Below are 21351 nucleotides of genomic sequence, written 5' to 3'. Positions count from 1 at the left end.
ACAACTGTGTGAATTTGAAGACTATTGTTTGTGACCACTGTGTTTAAAATGACCTTTCTGCTGACCTGCCTGACGTCACTCCTATCATATCTCTCTTTTCTCTTTGTTTGTGTGTTGTTTCTCTGTCTCGTTATCTCTGCACCAGGATGATCTCAAAGCGTGGGTGACCAACATCACCACGAGTATTACAGAACACGAGGAGATTGCCAACTACCAACCCCCACCAACTACCTCATCCACCGACGAAGGCACGCGGCGCGATGGCAGCAAGGCGGACAACAGGTCAGACAGGGGAGGAGAGAGGTCGGACCGAGGAGAGCAGATGGAGAGAGAGAGGGAGAGAGAGAGGGAGAGAGAGAAAGACAGGGAGAGAGGGGAACGGTCTGAGAGGTCAGACAAGGGTGAAAAATTGGATGGCAATGGCAATGGCAAGCGCACTGAAAAGTCAGGTAAGAAGAAGTGAGCTGAGGGACGATGACGTCGTGGTTGTTTTAAAATGTGTGCAAACTCTTGTGGGAGGGGGTGACAAGACTGGTAGCAAACACCCACCTCCTCCCTCCCCCTCTCTCTCTCTAAATCTCTCTCCAACACTGTTTTCAAATCAGTTGTGTTTGGAATGAAAGCTGTCAACGCAGGACAGGACTGATGCCAGGCTCACTTGTAATGACAGGCAGGATGTATTCAGAGAGCAGGGAGCGTGTGCTCTCTCTCTCTTCCTCCTTGTTTGTCTGTGAGGACACAGGCCGCCCTCGTCGTCTTTCATTCGGCCTAACGGCCCCCAGTGGCTGTTTTAGGCGACTACGGAGAGTGGCAGTTTTTGAGGCTGAAACTCTGGGCAGTGTTGTGTGAGAGAGACACCGCTACACAACTCGCTAACTCTGAAGGCTGTTATTGATTGCTGGTAGTACGAAAAACGTAGCTCATACTGTTTCATGTTTTATTTGTTTCTTTTCTATGAGATGAGCTGTATCTGTATGTATTTCTTGTTTGTCTGTCCTATCTATCTATCTGTCTGTCTGTCCGTACGTCGAGACATCCTACACTTTGTCGTATAACTCCTTGAAAAGCGAAAGAGAATGAAATTATGCCAAAATGTACACACACACACACACATACACACACACACACACACACACACACACACACACACACACACACACACACACACACACACACACACACACACACACACACACACACACACACACACACACACACGCATAAACTTGGAGATACCGTATGTCCTATTCTTTTCCTATTAGCCTTTTCCTCCAGTGTTCTCACTCTCGTTGTCTTGTGGTCTGGGCTCTACATTGTTACATTAGTGGAATTTTCCTGGTTTTACTTTGACATCAAACAAGACTTTGGCCATGTTCAGCCAAGTTCAACAGCAGCGAATGAACACTGGATGGCCTTGGTGCTGACGAGAGGAAAACAGAATGATGTGAGACAGTGAGACAGAAGAGTAGAGGAATCCCGAGAGCATGTGTATGATGTCAACAGGAACGGGAGACATTCTCTCCCATTAGAATGAGTAGCAGTAGCAGGATATTCACAATATTAAAATCCTGAAAAAAATCTCACACACACACACACACACACACACACACACACACACACACACACACACACACACACACACACACACACATCACTCTCCCAGCCCTCCCGAATTACTTTCATGAGGGTTCTGAAAGTAGCAGTACTGTTACATGACAATTGGTCAAGACATGTGCTAATACAAAATCCTGAATGCATATCGGCAGAACTCTGTCTCTAGACTAGAGGCTTTGTTCATAGAAATATGAAGAGTTTCATTCCAAAAGGAGATCTACATCCTTTAAAAAAAACAAATTACAGGACACCTACTCTTACAAAATGATTGCAGGCATGAAAGTAGTGTACACTATTGAATATGAGGTCCTGATCCTTGTATTTAATAAATTATAGCATTTTAGAAGATCTAAGTAATCATCTGTGTTTTTACAGTATTGCGCAAAGAACATTAAATAGCAAGTGCCCGTCCCAAAATAAATGGATGTACAGTGCTTTGGAGTGAAACTTTTCAAATGTTGTTTGACATGATCAAAGTTTCCGTGGTGCCATTACTTCAAAGAATATGATCAAAAGCAATGGAAAATTCTCTATATAGTCCTTAAGTCTTAAAACAATACATTTTTAGATTTGAGTTTTTTATATATCACTGAAAATGGGAGAAAATGAATATGGACCCACTGATTTTGGCATCATCATCAGTTTTGTGAATCCGTGCTTTGGCTGATTTTCCGATTTGGGCGTAAGCACAACATTTGTGCATGAGAAGCTTTTGTAAATGATGGCTCAGGTCTGAAAACCGACCTCCTCTACTCCTCTGTTCTCTTATAATGTTAAAGAAAGACAAAAATCCCCTTCATTCTCAATGGACATCTTTATTCACAGAAATCAGTCAGTCTTTTTATACGTGTTTAAGGAATTATGATGTATGCGTGCGTGCCGTGCATGCATGCGTGAGTGAGTGTGTGCGTGTGTGTGCGCGCTGCTGCTCTCGCCTCCCAGGGTCTCCATAGCTCTCAGGTTATTTATGTTGGTGTGTGCTTATCATGTATGTCCACTCATTTATCACCTCAGTCTTCCAGGCATGGCTCATTCATAACACATATGGCCTACACACACACACACACGCACACGCACACGCGCACACACACACACACACACACACACACACACAAGGAAACACAACATAGAACAACCAAACTTACATCAGACATACACAGAGAACTCAGCAGGTTTCATATCATAGCCTTGAGAGGTCGCTGCTTTCGTATTTTCTTTCATCTCTTGGTGGAAACCTGTGGGGTTGTAAATACAAAAGAATAGCAGCATCATCTAGAGGCCATCGAGGCTCATTTCAGCAGAGTGTACAATTGTAACTTTAAGCTGTCCAGATCAACCCCCGTAGATGTAAAACCAGACAATTATAAATGACAGAACCACAAACATTGTATGTCCAACGCTGTTACTTTTCAGGAAATTGATCAAAGAACCTGAATTCCAATGGATCCAATGTAGTTGGACACAAGTTCTTGTTTATACTTTTCATTGGTTAAATGTTTCTAAAACCCACAAACAAGCAAAACTATTTTTAACCTCAAATGTTCAAAAATGATGAATAAATAATAATTCCAAATTTTCTAAATTCATATATAGCATAATAACAGCATATCTACAAGTTCCTACAATGTGTTGCATCACTACGTATTAAAATGGGCATTACTTGAAATGATGAAATAACAACAGAAAATCAATATGGAGACACAAGGTTTCGGCCCGACAGTGATGAAATGCATAAAGTGAATTAAAGAGAATCTCGGTTTGTGTCTGATTAATTAAAAAAAGCAATCAGAATGCAATCCCAGTTAAGGTGGAAATTATTAAGCAATGGTATATTTGATTGAACAAGTCTATAGTGAACTAGTTTGAATGTGAGTCATGAGGTTGCATGTCTTGCTCGGAGAGAAATCACAATCTGGAAATGATGTTTATCTTTGCATCTCACTTCACTCTCTGTTTTCCTTTCCTGTACAATTTACCTATAAATTATTCATAGGTATATAAATAATCAGATGGACATAATATTATTTATTATAGTATATGTCTATAATAGAAAAAAATAAGCCATATAACATACTGTACAAGGAAAAAAGATCACAAATCTTTCACTCAGTGGAACTGCACAGAACATCCTCAGCTTTAATTTAACTATACAAAAGGATAAATTAACACTGATGATCATTGATTTTACTGTATAAAAGTGTAAAGAATGATTGAAAACACATGGGTTGGACGGCATTTGAAATTATTTTAAAATCTTAAACAATGATAGAACATTTGGCATGTCGCTGCTGACTTGTGAAAACTTTAGTCTTGATCATATTTCTATTATCACTTGACTAAAGGTTGTCATGGTGCTGCGATTGATGCTGAGTAATATCCATGACCTATTCAAACCATGCTATATATTTGAATAAATGAAATATAAATGGCCACGACTCAAGTAAAGAAAACATATTGTCTCTGTTGGGTGGAAACCTCAGATGTCCAAAACTATTACTTTTCAGTATTCAAATTCAAAAGTAGCAAAAGTAGCAGATCTACAAGATCAGAAGCTTTCGAGCTTGTGGATCTACTTATGATACTTTTGTGTGACGCTGTAGTATGATCAAGTAGGCTGTTAATTTGGGCGTTAAAAATATTGAGATGAGAGGTTTCTGCCCGACAGCAACGATATTTTGGCCAATTTCTGAAGAGCTAACTTATTTTATGAAGAAAGTTTTCATCTGACAGCAGCGATATCTGAGATTTTTTGTTGTTGAAGTGAAGGTGGGGAATAGAGCTTGAATTCTGGCGATCCATTCACTCCATTGTGCCAGGCCAACTTGATCCATCTCAGATAAAACTTGAGGATTTTGAACTCCATTTGACCTGATGAATCTGCTTTATGGTGATCATATGGTTCTTTTTGCCATAAAAAGAAACATGTCCTGAGTATGTTAGCCTTTTTCTTACGTTATTTCAATTTTTAAATTTAGCTCATTTTGCGTATTTAGACATGAATGCCAAATCAGTGCAATCCATTACATGCATGTTGGACACAAAAACAAAGCAAGAAATGAACACGGTTATTTTTTAATGAATATCCACAGTCTGGGGGACTTCAGTGGGATTGTGGTTCCAAGAGCATTATTCAAATGAGACACTGGGTTAAGACGCAGACCTAATGCACTAAATGTACAAGCTATTAGTACTACCTGCTCATTTGGTGAAATAGTGAACCCAAGTAGACACTATACGTCCCCTTAGCGATTCCGTCATCAAAGAGGACAAAGAGACCACAGGCTAAAGGAAGATTTGTCCGCCTGGGAACAGTTGTGAAATGGATTGTGTAAAAAATGGACGCAACTTAGTATTTGGAAGGGGCTCTTGGTATTTTGTACACTGAGTATACACTGAGGGTTAACATCAGCCAAATGATCCAGTACTAACACAGTGTATGAGATAGGGGTGAGCCAGAAGACTGTGCACTGCTGCCACAACATACCAGCACTAACAGTCTTGATGCTATAGATACACACTGACCATCCAGGTACTTACAGGGTCTCTCTTTAAGACAGCCAGGATTAGTCATTCATTAACATTTGACAAGTCTGCTGACTGCTGTGGAGAGATATGTCAACACAGATATCCAATGGGTTAACATCGTGGGCATCAAGCTAACACAAGTACAAAATAGATGGTAGGTTTAGGGGGACATCCATGTGTACTTTGTTAGCGTGCCCTGCCTACCTGTGTGTATCTACTGTACGCGTGGTTCTGCTCTGCTAACCTCAGTTTAAGTACGTATGTCAACCTAGACAAACTCATCAATAAAATACTCTTTTGGTTTCCCATTGATGTATGTTCAATTATTCTTTTTATTTGTCCTATATTGATATTGGTATTATTTTTGGGGGGACTGCACTGTCAAATTGTGACTTTGTGTGCAGACCAGCGTTTTCCACACATTTGTCTACTCTACTGGATGGCTGGAAAAGGCCTATCAAATGGCAATGACACCATATGGCACTAAAGTTTTCTTTTGAAAATTATATAATTGAAATTCAAAGCTTCTCCAAATCAAGCTTTCTCCATTGGAACCAACACTAAAATAGCCTATAACAGCATTTAAACCGTGCAACATCAAAACCACTTTTTTTAAGCTAATAGAAATTATTTTGCTGACATTAGACAGCAAATTGGGGCGGACTCTGACTGTTCAGTAGTAGAATAGGAGAAAATACTAATGTGGATGTGTCTAAATCTGATTCCATCCAGCCATTCAAACACTTAACACACTTAACATCAACCAATACTGGTTTTAGTGTGCTTCAATCCGTATGCCAAAATCACACTCACACTTGAATAGTATGCAGTATTGTAAAAGGATTGTACAGAGAGATTGATCAGGAATTCATGTTGTTCTTGTTGTTGTGATGATGATGATGATGATGATGATACTACTGGTAAAAATGATATTGATGATGATGTCCTCGCTTATGATGAATGAATCTTTATGCAACTTTTCCTTTGCACTAGGAAGCTGGCCTATTGCAGAGAGTTGAGGTCTGAGAGTCAGTGGTGTTGTGGAAGTACAGGACTACTGAAATAGATGTTTTTAGATCCTTTTTATTTATTGGGTTCATTCTCGCCATTTTGGGGCACAGTTGTTATTGTTTTGTTTTCATTTTGGAGCCCATCAAGAGAAATGTATTCATTTATTTTACGTTACACACCCCTGGTGGCCAGCCCACATGGGCTTTAAAGACAATACTGTACATTCATACCATATCAAAAGGGCACAACACAAATGCACCTCTAAACAAATGCAAGCGCCATGCATATTAATGTATAGTTTATTATATGAATTGTAAGACCTCATCCTCATTTACATCTGTCGCTGTTGAGAAGCGGTGAAAAAGCCATAGCCATTTGTCATCTTGCTTGTTTCTCATCTATCCGGATGACTGCCATTTAGTCTATTGCTCACAGGGTTTTAGGTTATACATTTTTTACAAACATTCACCATTGGCCATAGAAATTGATTGACCTCGATCTACTTAACACACTGCCTGGAACAAAAAGTCAGTACATTTGACAAAATAATCAAATTTCTGAATAGGGCTCGGTAGAGGCTTAATCAATCAAATGGTCCATTCATAGCAGTATGCACTTTCATGCTGTACGTAAATGTAATGTTTTTATTCAGTATCTATTTTCTGCCTCTCATGACAATCCGGGCTGTTGAGTGGAACTGTTAGCAGCTGTGTTAGAGGGAACATTCACTCTGAAAGGAATGAATGTGCAAACAGTATTTCATTGTTACAATTCTAAATGGTTCTGTTCAGCATTTCTGAATTGAGGAACTCACTCTCAGAGTTAGAATACACAGAATTCAGAGACTAATTGGTGACTTTCTATATCAAAAAGTTACCATTGGCAATTAATGGGAAACTACCTTTGAGAACATACACGATATATTTCATCGTTGTGCCAATGAGCATTCATACAGAAAATGTATTGATTTGCTTATTAAAACTTACTGTAAAAATACTGTTACCCACATGAGCCCTGGTATGCCTATTATAGGCATGCTGTAATCTGCAAAAATTGGAGAAAATAGCAGATCTACAAGCCCACAACGCGCCACGTTGCAATATGTTGCGAGCTTGTAGATCGTTTATTTTCGCTATTTGACGTACAATGATGTATTGTTTATAGGGTTTAAGTGGTTACGTTTAGATACAATGCGTGTCCTATTCATTGTCGATGGAGAAGCTTCAGAAAGTGACAACACAGATTAGTGTTGCCTCTGCTGTGTTTCGGGCTACGAAAAAGACTTCCTCACAAAGACCAAACTGTCCAAGGTAACAGAAATAACAAATGCAAATTCTGTTTCAGGGTGAATTTTTGTCTCTAACACAAAGAAAGCACAATATTTTTATATACAGTGTCATTCATAGGAGTCTCTATATACAGTATGTTTATTTCTTGCCGGTTATGTGCAACCATAAATGTCTGTGACATTCTCACCACAGCTGAACTTCATAAACTAATGAAGCCTTTAGATGTAGAATAAATAGGTACAGTAACCCAAGAAATGTATGCATTTCTACATTATACTTCACTATTTTCACCATAGCATAATAGCTAACCAACGTCAGACCCATCTTAAAATATATTCATCATAATTTAGGCACTTTATACCGTATTGTACATTTATTGTCTCCAAAACGTTTGGCTAATTACAATATTAAGACCTGTTTCAAATTCAAAACTGTTCAAATTAATAATTTATGCTTGTTGTAATATCTTATTTGAAACACTAGGTGGGGTGGGGCTTATTCTGACTGATGGTACCAGACCAATCAATCACTTTCAGATGTTCCACAAATTCTATTTGTGAACACTATTTGCCCCAGGCGTGACTCTGCCAAAATGCTCTGTTGTTGGCTATCCAGTCACTGGTGACTGCTGTACTGTATGTGTTTCACTGTTGCTGCTGACCTGCTGCCATCGTTTCACTCTGCCCAGGACCCCAAAGCACCACCGTCTGTCTGTCCTCAACTTCTGTGTGTCTGTCTGTCTGTCTGTCTGCCTACAGCAACACAACCTGATAATGTAAAAATGTATTTGCTTAAAAAAATGTATTTTCTGTAATGAACTGCAACAAAGAAGAGAATAATATTCTCTGCTGTGACACTGGGGAAACTGTTTCTTTCCCTTCTTTTCTTTTCTTTTTTCAACAAATCTTTTCAGTATCTGTTGAAGCAAGATTGTTTATTTGTACAATACATTGGTTTAAAATACAAACTAACCACTCCTCTTACATGACCACATCAGGACAGAGGTTGCATGAATGACATAGTCTCTATAATGATACAGCTGTGCATGTCTTGAAGTCCCATCCCTCCACTTATACAATCACTGTAACATATTGTACTGGGGCAACACAAACTACTAACATGGAAAAAGGTGTATGAATGAACCAATAATGTATACAAAAAAATGATCAGAACCAACTCCAAAATCATTGACTCTGTACAGTTTCTTTGAATTGATAAATACAAATTGTGATATTGAAAAGATATTGTGTCCCTTGTCTTTTTGAACATTTTAACCTCAGTAGTTCATGGGTAGACTAGACCAGTGGTTCTCAAACTTTTTCATGTCAAGGACCCCCAAATTGACACTTATTAGCCCGTGGACCCCCATTTCAAAAGATATGCCAGGGACCCCCATAAGAGAAGATTTTTTATGGCTCTAGCAGTGATTCTCAACCATTTTAATTTCAAGGACCCCCAGTTTGACATGCCTTAGGGCTACAGACCCCCATTTAATGGCATTTCTATCACTTGGACCGCAATTTATATTGAAAAATCTATGTCAATTTAACTCTGAGCGTGTACAAATGGAACCAAATGGACCCGTTAGGGTCCATTTGGTTCCATTTGTACACTCTCAGAGTTACACACCCATAAGGGTCCATTTGGTTCCTGTCCATCATTTAGCTGGGGACCCCCTGGAACCCCCTGAAGTCCCCCTGGGGGTCCCCGGACCCCACTTTGAGAACCAATGGAGTAGACTGGACCTGGAAGGACAGTTGACATAACGTTGTGAAAAACATTACTCGTCGCCATTGTTGGGTTAATAATGGGTTAGTAATGCACTATAATAATTACTTAAATGTGTAATTAAGTAATACAACTGCCCATCACAAGCCAGTACAAAACTGTACAATAGATTACATATACCGTATGGCGAACAAACAGGCCTACACACTCAATAATCAATATGCGGTTTCATCTCCCACAGCTAATTGCATTTTTTATGATTTACCCACCCCTTTGCACGTCTCCAGACCTGGAAGTTAACTGATATTTCTCTGATATCATATAGTAATGGAGGTTATAGCTTAAACTGAGATGAAGTGCTTCTTATGAAAGATCATGGAACATGTTTCAAGATGTTACACTGTCTGCCTGTGGTAAAGCTCAGCTCAGTACCACTGCTTTGTCTAGAAGAGAAATGTGCTCCATGGCCAAAGCTCATGGAGTTTAGACTGAATATTGTCTTCATTCAGTTACAGTTCAAATGTTTATGCATGTTTATGACTATTCCAAGCAGTAACCAACATACAGTAGCTCGCCAACTACAATCAGGACGCCCACTCCAATTAAGGTTAACTGACCCACACAGTGACATGGCGTATAAATGAGCGATAGAAAACAGATTGTGCATGTCACCATTCCTGTAAGTTTTAATAATATTCTAAATATGCCCCTGTCCCATCTGAAAATGATGTGGTGTAATGGCTTTTTTCTCTTAATTAGAACAGATTAAAAATAAAAAGTTAAATGCTATGTTTTATTAATATATTTCAAATATTCTTTATTGACAACATTGACCAGGGCTTGATACCATACTGCTGAGAATCTAAGTCATGCAGGGTTTTCTGGTTCCGAAGGGTTGAAAGTGCCGTTGCTCTTATTCCATATGTTCTAAATATTTGTATATCACACTTCTATAACGCACTACACCCAAAAATATAATGTAGATATTAATAACAGCTCATTATTACAGCAAGCTGCAAGCAGTTAACAAACAACAAAGTTAATTAATACAGTCAATATCACAGCATCCATATTATTATGTAGGCCAATGTATTCAACTCACATAATCATTTCTGATAGGTAAACGGTGGGGTAATAACATTGTACGTGTCAGTTCAGCTATCGACACTAGAGCAGTGGCAGTGTTGTTGATAAAATATTAGCAAATTGTCATCACGCCACCATAGAACACAAACGACTATACACCGTGCTGGCTATGATTCACTAGTGAGCTAATATGTTTACAAACGTCTTGTTAACTTCTTCGTTGAGATAGGATGTCATTGATGAGGTGTATTCTATAATGGACATTTTTATGGTAAATACTGCAACTCTGACGATTTCATGCTTGAATTATACATCAGGTGGGTTTCAAATGACATGTGGTTTCTGTTGTTGTTATTTTGGACTACATTTGAGCCTACCACTGCTGGGTGGATTCACTCCAATGAAAAGTTTTCACATGGACCTTCATATTTCCCATCTGACTGAACTGTTTGCCACACAAACTGCAGGTATACGGTTTTTCCCCCGTGTGACTCCTTATATGTCCGTCCAGAAGGCTTTTGAACCGGAATTTCCTGTTACAAATGCCGCAAGTGTGTGGTTTCTCTCCCGAGTGACTTCTCCTGTGGTTAATGAGATCTGACCACGTTGCGAAGACCTGCTCGCAAACAGCACACCTGTGACGTTTCCCTGTGTGAGTTTTCGAGTGGGCCCTCATGTTTCCAATTTGACTGAACTCTTTGCCACAGATGCTGCACGAGTACGGTTTTTCCCCGGTGTGGGTCCTCATGTGTGTGTTTCGATTCCAGCTGGAACAAAACTCTTTACTGCAAATGCTGCAGGTGTATGGTTTTTCCCCGGTGTGGACCCTCAGGTGTACATCTCTATTCCACCTGATAGAAAATTCTTTATCACAAAAATTGCACTTGTATGATTTTGAAAAGACTTCAAAAGATCTGCCACGTGCCGCGTGGCGGGGCGTATTGTGATTGGGCGATGTTCTATTCATAGATCTGATGCCAGAACTATGTCTGCTTTTTACCGGCTGTAATTTATTTGTGTGCAAGCTCATCTGATGCCCACCCTCTTTCCACTCACCGCTGTGGACACTACCCTCACCCACTGAAAAATCTGAATTATCATGGTACTGACCATTAGCGGTTGGTGCAGGTACTCTACAGCCCTCGTCTTTGAGTTCCGCTTTCATCTGTTCGGCTGAGGTCATAGCCTCTCTTTGCTCACTTTCTAACAGATTCGGGAAATAACTTTGATCTTGAGCATGGTTACTATGTCCTTGACCGAGGTTAGTTTGTGCATGTATAATATTAAACTCCTCCAGCCCTTGGGGCAGGTCTGTCCTCTGACTGGTCTGGTATTCCTCCTCCTGTTTAATCTGCAGACTCCCATGCTCCTGAAACTCTTTCATCAGATGGTGATCCTGATCCGGTTCCTCCTGGTGCACACCCCCAGTCTGCTCCTCGTAAGGAATCTTCTCTTCACAGACAGAGAGCTGTAAGGAGTCTGTGGGGTCAAAAGAGAACTTTTAATTAGTTAGGGATAAATTATTAAACTTAAGGACATTTTGTTATACCATTAGCTGGACAAAACAGTCGGCAAAAACACCCAGGAACCGACCTTCACATTAAGTAAATATTTTTAACAGGATGGATGTTTGTCCATCAGTCTCGGCTCAAATGGTTTTGATGAGGAACATTGAGAGTGAGGTTAGAAGATCTACAGCTACAGAAAATCACATGAATCCCTGAGTCAAAAAGTAGCTCATAACATGTCTGCGTGGATTTTTATTAAACAAAAACTTGACAGATACAAAGAGGATAATCCAAGCTTTCCGTTCAGCTGCCATGTTGGTGAGTTGAGTTTAACATCGTTTAATACAATCAGAGACTTTTCAGTTTCAAAGTTGAACCTTGAACCTGTCAAGGGTTGGTATTGCAACTTCTATGCCAGATACTATAGCATTATACAGCTTGCAGAGCATTATTTTATTTACTCCACTGCGCCCTCTACAGATATGGTCAATGGTAATTTATATTGACCAGATCTGTAGAGGGCGCAGTGGAGTCTGGCGGACATATTTTATTTCTACCCAAAAAGTGTATTATACAGAGAAGGTGGGGTGCTAAGAGGCTTCCCACCCTGGAGAATAGACTTTCAACAACACAAAACAGCCTTTGTTTCGGTGAGTAGCAAAATGGTTTTGTACATTTTGACTAAAGACCTCGCACGGCAGTGGAATTTTTGGTGCAGCGTTAGAGAGAACTCACTAACACTCTGAACCAGGGCTAGGCTAGAGCTAGAGACCATAAACATTGATGGCTGGCTGCTGTGTAGTATTCTGGGGGAAAAAAACACTGCATTGTTCCGACAAAAAAAATACATAGAATGAATAGGCTCTATGCACAGCAGCCATATTATCACTTCCTTCACAGGTGTTACCTTTTTTTTGTACATATTTCTCACTCTTCATACCAGTAACCTGTAAACTGATTGTATGACATTCTATAGTAGTTGTGTATATCTGTCTGTCTCTTATATGTCATCATGATTTGTGTGCATGGGGAACTCATTTGAAACAAGCTCTGTGCTTTTATGAGTCTTCCAGTTTAGTAGACCTTGTATTGTGAATTTGTACTTCCATGTACTGTTGTTCTCATGTCTTACTAAATAAAGTACATCAATCAATCAAACCAATGATACAGTATACTAATGAAGGCTCTGTTCCATTTAGTGTAGCACAGTTGTTTCCACGACCCCCATAACTCTGAGCGTGTACAAATGGAACCAAATGGACCCTTACGGGTCCATTTGGTTGCATTTGTACACTCTCAGAGTTGCACACCTGTAAGGGGCCATTTGGAAGCCCATGAGGGTCCCTGGACCCCAACTGTAGACCCACTGGTGTAACAGAGTGTTTCCAGTGGGCCAACATGCAACAACATCAGCACCCTGACTCTATTTGACCAGAATGGAACAGAGCCTTCATTAGTATCATTGGTAACACCTGTGTATGTCTTCATAATATGGCTGCTGTGAATAGAGCCTATTCTGCAGCACATGATGTGCAGAAGTTTGAAATCACAGACCGATCTTGTGCAGCTGTACGGTTGGTTTGAGCACCACGTCCAGCAGTGTGCGCTGGCGGACCACCTCGTCCTCATACTGGGACAGGGTTCTGTCCAGGGCTCCCAGGATCTCCTCCACGGCCACCGTTAGCCGTGCTTTGACGAACAGTCGGAGTTGTAGCGGATCGTTCATTTTGAAGGTAGATGAACGCTAGTTGATGTCGTAGTGTGTCTTTAGAATGTGGACGTGTGGAGCTCTAGTCTGGTCCGATCCATAGAGGTATAATATAACGGTCCGATCGCTTGTTTTGGATGTTTGTAAACGTCACATCCGGTATCAGTTCTTCTTCTCCTTGTTTTGGGTTTATTGGTGGTTGGCAAACCAACTATTAGGTGCATTACCGCCGCCAACTGGACTGGAGTGTGGAACTAGAGATAATACAGTAACAGCAAACCAATAAAATAAAACAAAACACCTCTATTCTATTAAGTAAGTGGGTTACTTACTCTTATTAACTTAATAATATTATGATATGTTTTGCCTGCTACTTTTCCTAAGAGACCTGACAGTGTTAAATCATGATGTTTTACCATTTCCAACTGATTCCTCTCACTATTGGAGAAGTGGAGAAGTACATGTTCAACTATTTCTTGTTCATCGCATTCTGTACATTTTCCTGTTGGATGTTTCCCTATTCTATGTAGTGCGTCGTTAAGACCTGGATGCCCACTTCTCAGACGAAGAGTGATAATACTCTTTTCCTTCCTATTCCAATCCACCACCCTCTAAGTACCGACTTCGACTTGTCTTTGAATGTTATACAGGTGTCTTCCAACCTCCCCATCATCCCAATACTCCTGCCATACTGACTGTGTATATGTCCTAATAAGTGGTTTTCCGGTATCAATTTTAGCCAAAATATACTTAAGTACCAAAAGTAAAAGTTTTTTCAAAGCTCTCTACATTTCTCAAAATATTTCAAAAATAGCTTTGCGACGCGTTGTGAGCTTGTAGATCGGCTATTTTTGAAGAGCCGACGTATGACGTGCTTATGTGCCATGCATGTTTTGAAATAATAACCTAAATCTTCAAAGTATTAGTAGCTATAAAGCTGTCAAATAATTGTAGTGGAGTAAAAAGTGCAATATTTGACTCTTATGTAGTACAGTAGAAGTATTAAGAGCGTCTGCTATGCCTAAACTGTAAACTGTATCAAAAATCATCAATGGATATATTTAAGTAAAGTAAAAGTACCTAAAACTACTTAAGTATAGTACTTGAGTAAATGTACTTTACACCACTGGTTTTAGCACTTTTTAAATCGATTTCTCAGTGGTTCTCCTCACACCTTTTCATGTCACGTGCCCCCAAATTAATATGTATTTCTTTGACCAAGAAAGATTCAAGATTGCCTTATTTGTCATATAATTTGTTTTCTATCTGCAAGCATCTCTTTTTTTTTAAGAAAAAGGAAGAAAAAGAAAAGACAGCAGAAATTCATAAAATAATAAAATAAATAGTGCAGAAAAATACTCGATTTTTGATCTGAAAAAAAGAAATCCTAAAAACTAGAATAATTCATAAAATAAGCATAACCAAAAACAAAAACACATGTTTCCAACCCCCATCCGATAAGAGTTAGGAAGTTCCCACAAGAGAAGATTTTCTAAATGATTCAAAATGCATTCCAAAAAGTATTCAAAATGTTACAAATTGTTCAAAAAATAGCAGATCGGCTATCAATGTGTCCAGTGGTGAACATAGTGGCAATTTAATATTTATTTGCGTTTGTTTTTGTTTGGGGGAGGAGGGGGGAGGGTGACCCAGGAAGTGAAAAAACACTGTGGCCCGGAAGAGAAGACGATCGGTCATATCTTTGGCACCGGCACCAGAGAAGTTCCAGCACAACGAAGATCTCAGTTCTCTGTTAAGTCTTAAAATGACATAATGGATTCTAGATTTCAAAGTGAATGCGCGTCGATAGTGGAAGCTGCCATGCGGGCGTGTAAGGATGCTTGGCTGAAGAAGGAGGCGCAGTGGGAGGACGCTAAGGAAGCGCAGTGGGAGGAGGAGGACGCTGTGTTTAACGGCACCATTCAGAACACACAGATGGCCCTCGTCGTTCAGATAAACAAGCTGTTCAGGGACATTTCCACTGAGCTGTGGGAGGAGAACGAGGCGCTGAGGACCAAAGTGGAGCACCTGGAGTTTGTGTTGGAGAGTAAAGTGGGACAGGTGGAGAAAGGCTTAGTTGCACGGGTGTCCCAGCTGGGGAACGACCTGGTGCAGCTGGAGAAGGAGCTCAAGGCTGTTGCTGATGGTCATGCCAATAGGTCTCAAAGAGATCACAATGCACAGACTGCACCCACTCACATTCTGCTGCAAAACGGGTCTCTATTGGGTGAGTTTAGCGCTCGTTTAAGGCACTGTTTCCCACCAGTGGGTCGGGACCCATGTTTGGGACGCGAGTAAATATCCCTTTTTTTCCTCCTTTCCTAAATTAAAACAATATTTTGTATATATATTATTTCAAAAATATTAAATAAAAATAAATAAACAAAGAAATCACTACTTTTCATCAATTAAAAACGATTCCAACATTTTTCATAAGCAGTTAATGAATAATTAAAAAAAATATATGTTTTAGAAGTAGTGAAGCGCCGCGTTGTGAGCTTGTAGATCTGCTATTTTCACTAGTTTGTGTCTCAGGCAAACGTCTAATTTCTCTTTTGGGTCTCGAGCTAAAACGTTTGGGAACCACTGGTTTAAGGTGTTAATGTAGGTCTAACAATGCTTTTGTTCAAATATAATTCAAATTGATGCAGAATGTCAGGTTTTAGTCTGAAATAAAATAAAGAATGATGTATGGCCAGCATATAATGATAATTATTACTTACTATGTAAGTAGACACATCTTACTCCTGCTACAATCCATAGTCCTCCTAGTGTTATGTTATTTGCAGTTGAGTGCTGTGAACTTGAATTATTCTCTCTCTCTGTGCGTCTCTCTCTCATTTCATGGTATCTGGAACAACACAGGCGGTCCAGTGCTGTTACTGAAACCCAGTCGAGCCACGATCCCCAAACTTGCAGCACCATCCGCAGCCGCAAGTAAAATCATCCTCGCTCCTCCACCACTGGCTTCAGTGGCAATGGCTGAAGCTGTTCCCAACCCCACAGCAGTCCCAAAGCCTCCGCTGACCCCACTGGTAGTTGTCAAGCAAGTCTCAGCCACTCCGCCGATGCTTTTGATGGGGGGTGGTAATGTTATTATCACCAACCCTCCAACCATATCAACAGTGGTCCCCAGTCCTACAGCAGTGCAGATGGGAGACAAGCGCTTGATTCTCAAACGCGCAGCCGTACCACTGGCTACACTTCCCAAGACCAATGTTAAAGACAGCGGGGTTGATCCAAGAACACTTAAGGTATGATTATATGACTGGCATCATGGATGGTTTCAGTCAGCCGATCATAGGATCTTCAGTTGTGGGAGAATGTTACGTGTTTTGTGCATTTTATGCCATTAGAATGACATAAACCTGATTTTTAAAAATTACATTTCGATAACGGCAAAGTTGAAAGAAATAGTTCACTCGCCTGAAACATGGAAACACAGTCAAATCCTCAGTTTTAAATCATCCATTTGTAACTCTTGAGCAAGGGCGTGTCCATTTGGTTACATTTGTACACTCTTTTAAATTAACCCCAAAGAGTTGATTGTGTATTTACTTTGTCCACACAAGAGTTTGACAGAAAAGAGTAGATACCAGCTTTCTACAAAACAGTGTAAATCAATAGTCACCAGTTTGAAAAAGGGTATAAATAAAACTAATCATTATGACATACTGTACAGCATACAATCACACACAATCACATGAGTGCAAAACAAGAACTCTTCACACTTGAAATCACACTTGATTAAAAAAGAACTGAGCTCTTTCTGTTTGTGTAATGTAGACGTCTGTGTAAGAGTGTAAACATGGAGGTCATGTTCCCGCTATGGAGAACATGAATGTGTGATGCTTCAGAAAACCTGAATAATGCTGCATGAGCAGCAACAATGTAGTTCCCTTCTGTGTCACTGTCTGTAATTAAACCAAATGTGTTATAAAGGGATTCTAGGTAACTTGAAGCCAACATTTTGAAAATATTTATATATATATATTGGATTTTTCCCCCCTCTATCAGCTACTATATAATGATGCTGGGGTGTTTTCCTGCATTGAAACACTGTCCTCTTTCTGAAATCCGTATTTTCCCTACTATTAATGTTTTAACATCCGGGTATCCGGGATGTAAAGATGTTGGTGACGTATGTGGGGGGGGGGGGGAGGTGGGGCCAGAGTTCTAGCCAATAACAGCGCCAGGTTTCAAAATCCAACTTTATCTAGACGTTCGTTCATAAACATGAACAATGCCATAAACACACGATAAATGCACCATTTTTATTACAAAATGTATAATATACCTACATCACTCATTGTCCAGCAGCTTCAGGTATCGTTATATCCCCTTTTTTTTAGAGGTGCTGCGATCAAGGTTTTTGCGATCCGATCCCGATCAGGCAGCATCAAAACAGATCCGATTCCTATTAATTCTGATACGGCACATAATAGTCTCTATACTGTCTATCTCATGTTGACCCCCCATGTTAAAACTAAATGTTAAAAAAGGATTGACCAAGTGATATTACTCAAACGGAGAACATAACCTCTCCAGAATCATAGTCAACAAAGTTTCACAATGTGCGGGATAGAACTGCTGGAGTGATGATGTGCGTGTGTGCATGTGCGTGTGTGCACGTCCGTGTGCACGCACGCATGCGCAGTTTAGAACAATAACAACCCACGTGGGAGGAAGGCCGGGGGGCGGGTGCTTCAGTGTGACATTGAGAGGGGGAGGAGCGGGGGGTGAGGGAGAGGAGGGGGGGGGCGGTGGAGTGGAGGGGCGGCGCCAAGTTTGAATCTGTTTCTTTTTTTGATCTCTGAAGTGTCCTAGAACCCCTTTAATGAATGCCTACTGTATTACAGAAAAACCGGACCAGACCACCTTCAGACAAAAAGATGAAGATAAGTGATGGCAACTCTGAAGTTGTAATAGGTATTATACTAAGTTTACTGTTCACTAGTTTCTGGCACTCTATTTTAAAAACTTCATGTTGAAGTTCAGTGTGGATCTCGGGTGAAACGATTCTCTGTGCGACCAAAATCATATAAGTCAAATAATTAAATGGCAGTTTCTATTGTACTGTACAGTGTTTCATCTTTTTCCTCTAATCCCCAGGCACCCCTGAGAACCACATTCAAGAGAGTTCGACTAAGCTGAAAAAACAGGAGAAACAACTGGGAAGAAAAAAGCTACGGACTGTGAAGCGTTTCTTTTGCAGTGTCTGTAACCTTGGTTTTCACTGGAAAGGTGAACTGCAAAGACACATGATTGTCCACAAGAAGCCTTTCCCTTGTAATCAGTGCAACAGAGGATTCCGGAAGCAGAAATCTCTAGAAAATCACCTTTTATTTCACCAAGGTATTAAAAAACCCAGGCCTTTTTCATGTAGTCAATGCAACAAAGGTTTCCTAAATCAGCAAACACTTGAGAATCACCTATTGTATCATAAGCGTTTTCAGCAACCAAGGCCGTTCGCCTGCGTGCAGTGTGACAAAACATTCAGGCTAAAGAAGTCTCTGGAAAACCACCTCTTACGTCACGAGGTGTGGAAAAAGACATACAAGTGTCAGATCTGCGACAAGACGTTCAAGACCGTAAAACTACGGAAAAGTCATGAGGTCGTCCATTCTGAGGAGAGACCATTCAGCTGCACTACATGCGGGAAGGAGTTCAAGAGTAGAGACACTCTTCGCTTCCACCAGACCGTTCACAGCGATGAGAAGCGGTACAAGTGCAGCATGTGTGATAAAAGCTTCAAATACTCCAATGTTCTGACAGTCCATATGAGGAAGCACACAGGCGAGCGTCCGTTCAAGTGCACTGTGTGCAACAAGACTTACAGGACCGGTGTCTCTCTGAAGACACACATGCTGGTCCACACTGGGGAGAAATCATTTACCTGTCATGTGTGTGGAGCCAGGTTTGGTCTGATTAGCAACCTTAAGAGACACATGCGCCTTCACACAGGTGAAAAGCCTTTTGGTTGCCAGGACTGTGGTGAAAGCTACTCGGATAGCAATAAACTCAAGGCCCACATGCTTGTTCATGGTGCTACAAAACCATTTATGTGTGACCTCTGTGGAAAGACATTTCTCTTCAATTGCAGACTACTGATTCACCAAAAAATGGTACATGGTGAGAAGACGCAAACGGAGGCTGGCCAAACAGTAAGGAGACAATGGAAAAATAAGATGTTAGTTAAGCCGTTCAGTTGCAGAATATGTCTAAAAGGTTTTTGCTCTGCTGCATCTCTGAAAGCACATGAAAAGGGCCACGAGGAGCCATACAACTGTGAAGTGTGTGGAAAGACTTTTCTTAACAAATACTCATTCAGTTACCACCAAAGAAGCCATGGAGGGGAGAAACCCTTTGTCTGTGACCTGTGTGGAAAGAGGTTCATGCAAGCTAGCAGTCTGAAGCTGCATGAGCGAATACACACTGGAGAAAAGCCATACACATGTGAAAAATGTGGGAAAACTTTCAGAACGGACGGGAATTACTACAGACACCTGAGGATCCACACAGGAGAGAGGCCGTATGAGTGTGAACGATGTCACAGAACGTTCAACCAATCGAATCAACTGAAGTCCCACATGCAGATCCACACTGGCGTGAAGCTATACACGTGTGACCAATGTGGACGAGGCTTTTCTGATTCAAGACAGTGGAAAAAACACAACTGTGGTGGATAGGGGATCAGGCCTTTTAGAAGTAGCAGAAACAATATTTCATTCTAAGTCATGTGAAGTTTTTGTGTGAGGGGAGCAGGGTATAATGACATGTTTGAAGCCATAGAATATATTGGACTATGTATTTGGTTTCAGAAAATTTCCCATTTTCACATTTGCTTTTCAGGAACTTAAGTAATTCCATGTTCCTATGTTCTTGCAATGGATCTATATGCCTTTACAGGGTCCTAAAATATCCTAAAACTGAATATTGCTGTTTTGTCATTAGAGTTAACTTGAAAAAACATAAAACATGTTCTGCATACAGTTAATTTCAGGCCAGGAGATTAGAGAGAAGACACTTCTATGGAACATTTGTAATGTTAAATAAATAAAATGCTTGTGCTATTTTAGTCTATGGTAGTGTTTACTAAAATTGCTTTATTTTATGATACAAGTATTCAGCCACTTTCAGGAAACATTTTAAGTTAAGCTAGACAGAAACTGAAATAATGCAGCATGTGAAATTGTGCATCACATCCTTTAAAACAGTGCCTGCCTCATTTGACTGCAACACATCTATTTCACCAGCAGATGGCAATCACATACCCCGTGTTACGTTCTCTTGTAGTAAGGAACGAATGATGGATGAATGCATTTGATCCGTTATTGTTGGCAGCAGTGTCGCCATGTCTGCTTATTATAAGACCCCCAAATTGACACTTGACTTATTAGCCCGCGGACCCCCATTTCAAAAGATATGCCAGGGACACCCATAAGAGAAGATTTTTTTACCGCTCTAGCAGTGATTCTCAACCATTTTAATTTCAAGGACCCCCAGTTTGACATGCGTTAGGGCTACAGACCCCCATTTAATGGCATTTCTATCACTTGGACCGCAATTTATATTGTGAAATCAATGTCAATTTAACTCTGAGAGTGTACAAATGAGTTAAATTGACATTGCCTAATCTATCATTTAGCTGGGGACCCCCTGGAACTCCCTCAAGGACCCCTGGGGGTCCCCGGACCCCACTTTGAGAACCAATGTTGTAAAGATCTTGGCCGAGTTGTGCAGACACTGGTGAGAGAAACGGTTCGAAAACTGTAGGCCTACTGTCTGAGTGTTGTTCAACTTTACAACGCGAATGCGATACCTTGAAGAAAAGCCTGGAGGAGAAACGAAAGCTTGCAAACCATGTGGTGAGTATTTAAAA

The 21351-nt window shown here is 40.4% G+C and overlaps 3 protein-coding genes across 3 annotated transcripts in view; 2 read left to right on the top strand and 1 right to left on the bottom strand.

The window, feature by feature from the left end:
* sptbn4b (spectrin, beta, non-erythrocytic 4b) overlaps window positions 1-5875 on the top strand; it is a 166315-nt gene extending 160440 nt beyond the window's left edge. Inside the window, exon 43 of the mRNA XM_084065331.1 lies at window positions 146-5875. Within this exon, the coding sequence (XP_083921457.1) occupies window positions 146-463 (318 nt within the window). The 3' untranslated portion in view covers window positions 464-5875. The remainder of the gene's footprint in view (window positions 1-145) is intronic.
* Window positions 5876-9713: 3838 nt separating this feature from the next.
* LOC311050187 (uncharacterized protein) lies at window positions 9714-13602 on the bottom strand. Its single transcript, XM_084064168.1, has 3 exons — window positions 13587-13602; window positions 13316-13556; window positions 9714-11732 (listed from the first exon to the last, which is right to left on the bottom strand). The coding sequence occupies exons 2-3, from the start codon at window positions 13485-13487 to the stop codon at window positions 10627-10629; spliced, it is 1278 nt and encodes a 425-aa protein (XP_083920294.1). The 5' UTR covers window positions 13488-13556; window positions 13587-13602; the 3' UTR covers window positions 9714-10626.
* Window positions 13603-15216: 1614 nt separating this feature from the next.
* Window positions 15217-20582, top strand: LOC311049985 (uncharacterized protein). The gene is made up of 4 exons (XM_084063955.1): window positions 15217-15696; window positions 16335-16723; window positions 18329-18398; window positions 18582-20582. Exons 1-4 carry the CDS (start codon window positions 15243-15245, stop codon window positions 20156-20158), a joined length of 2490 nt encoding a protein of 829 aa, XP_083920081.1. The 5' UTR covers window positions 15217-15242; the 3' UTR covers window positions 20159-20582.
* The last annotated feature ends 769 nt before the right edge of the window (window positions 20583-21351 follow it).

Source organism: Gymnoscopelus microlampas (genome assembly GCF_963454915.1).
Source record: "Gymnoscopelus microlampas genome assembly, chromosome: 8".
NCBI classification, from domain to species: domain Eukaryota; kingdom Metazoa; phylum Chordata; class Actinopteri; order Myctophiformes; family Myctophidae; genus Gymnoscopelus; species Gymnoscopelus microlampas.
Note: the sequence above shows the minus strand (reverse complement) of the source record. Positions and strands in the feature narration are given on the sequence as shown.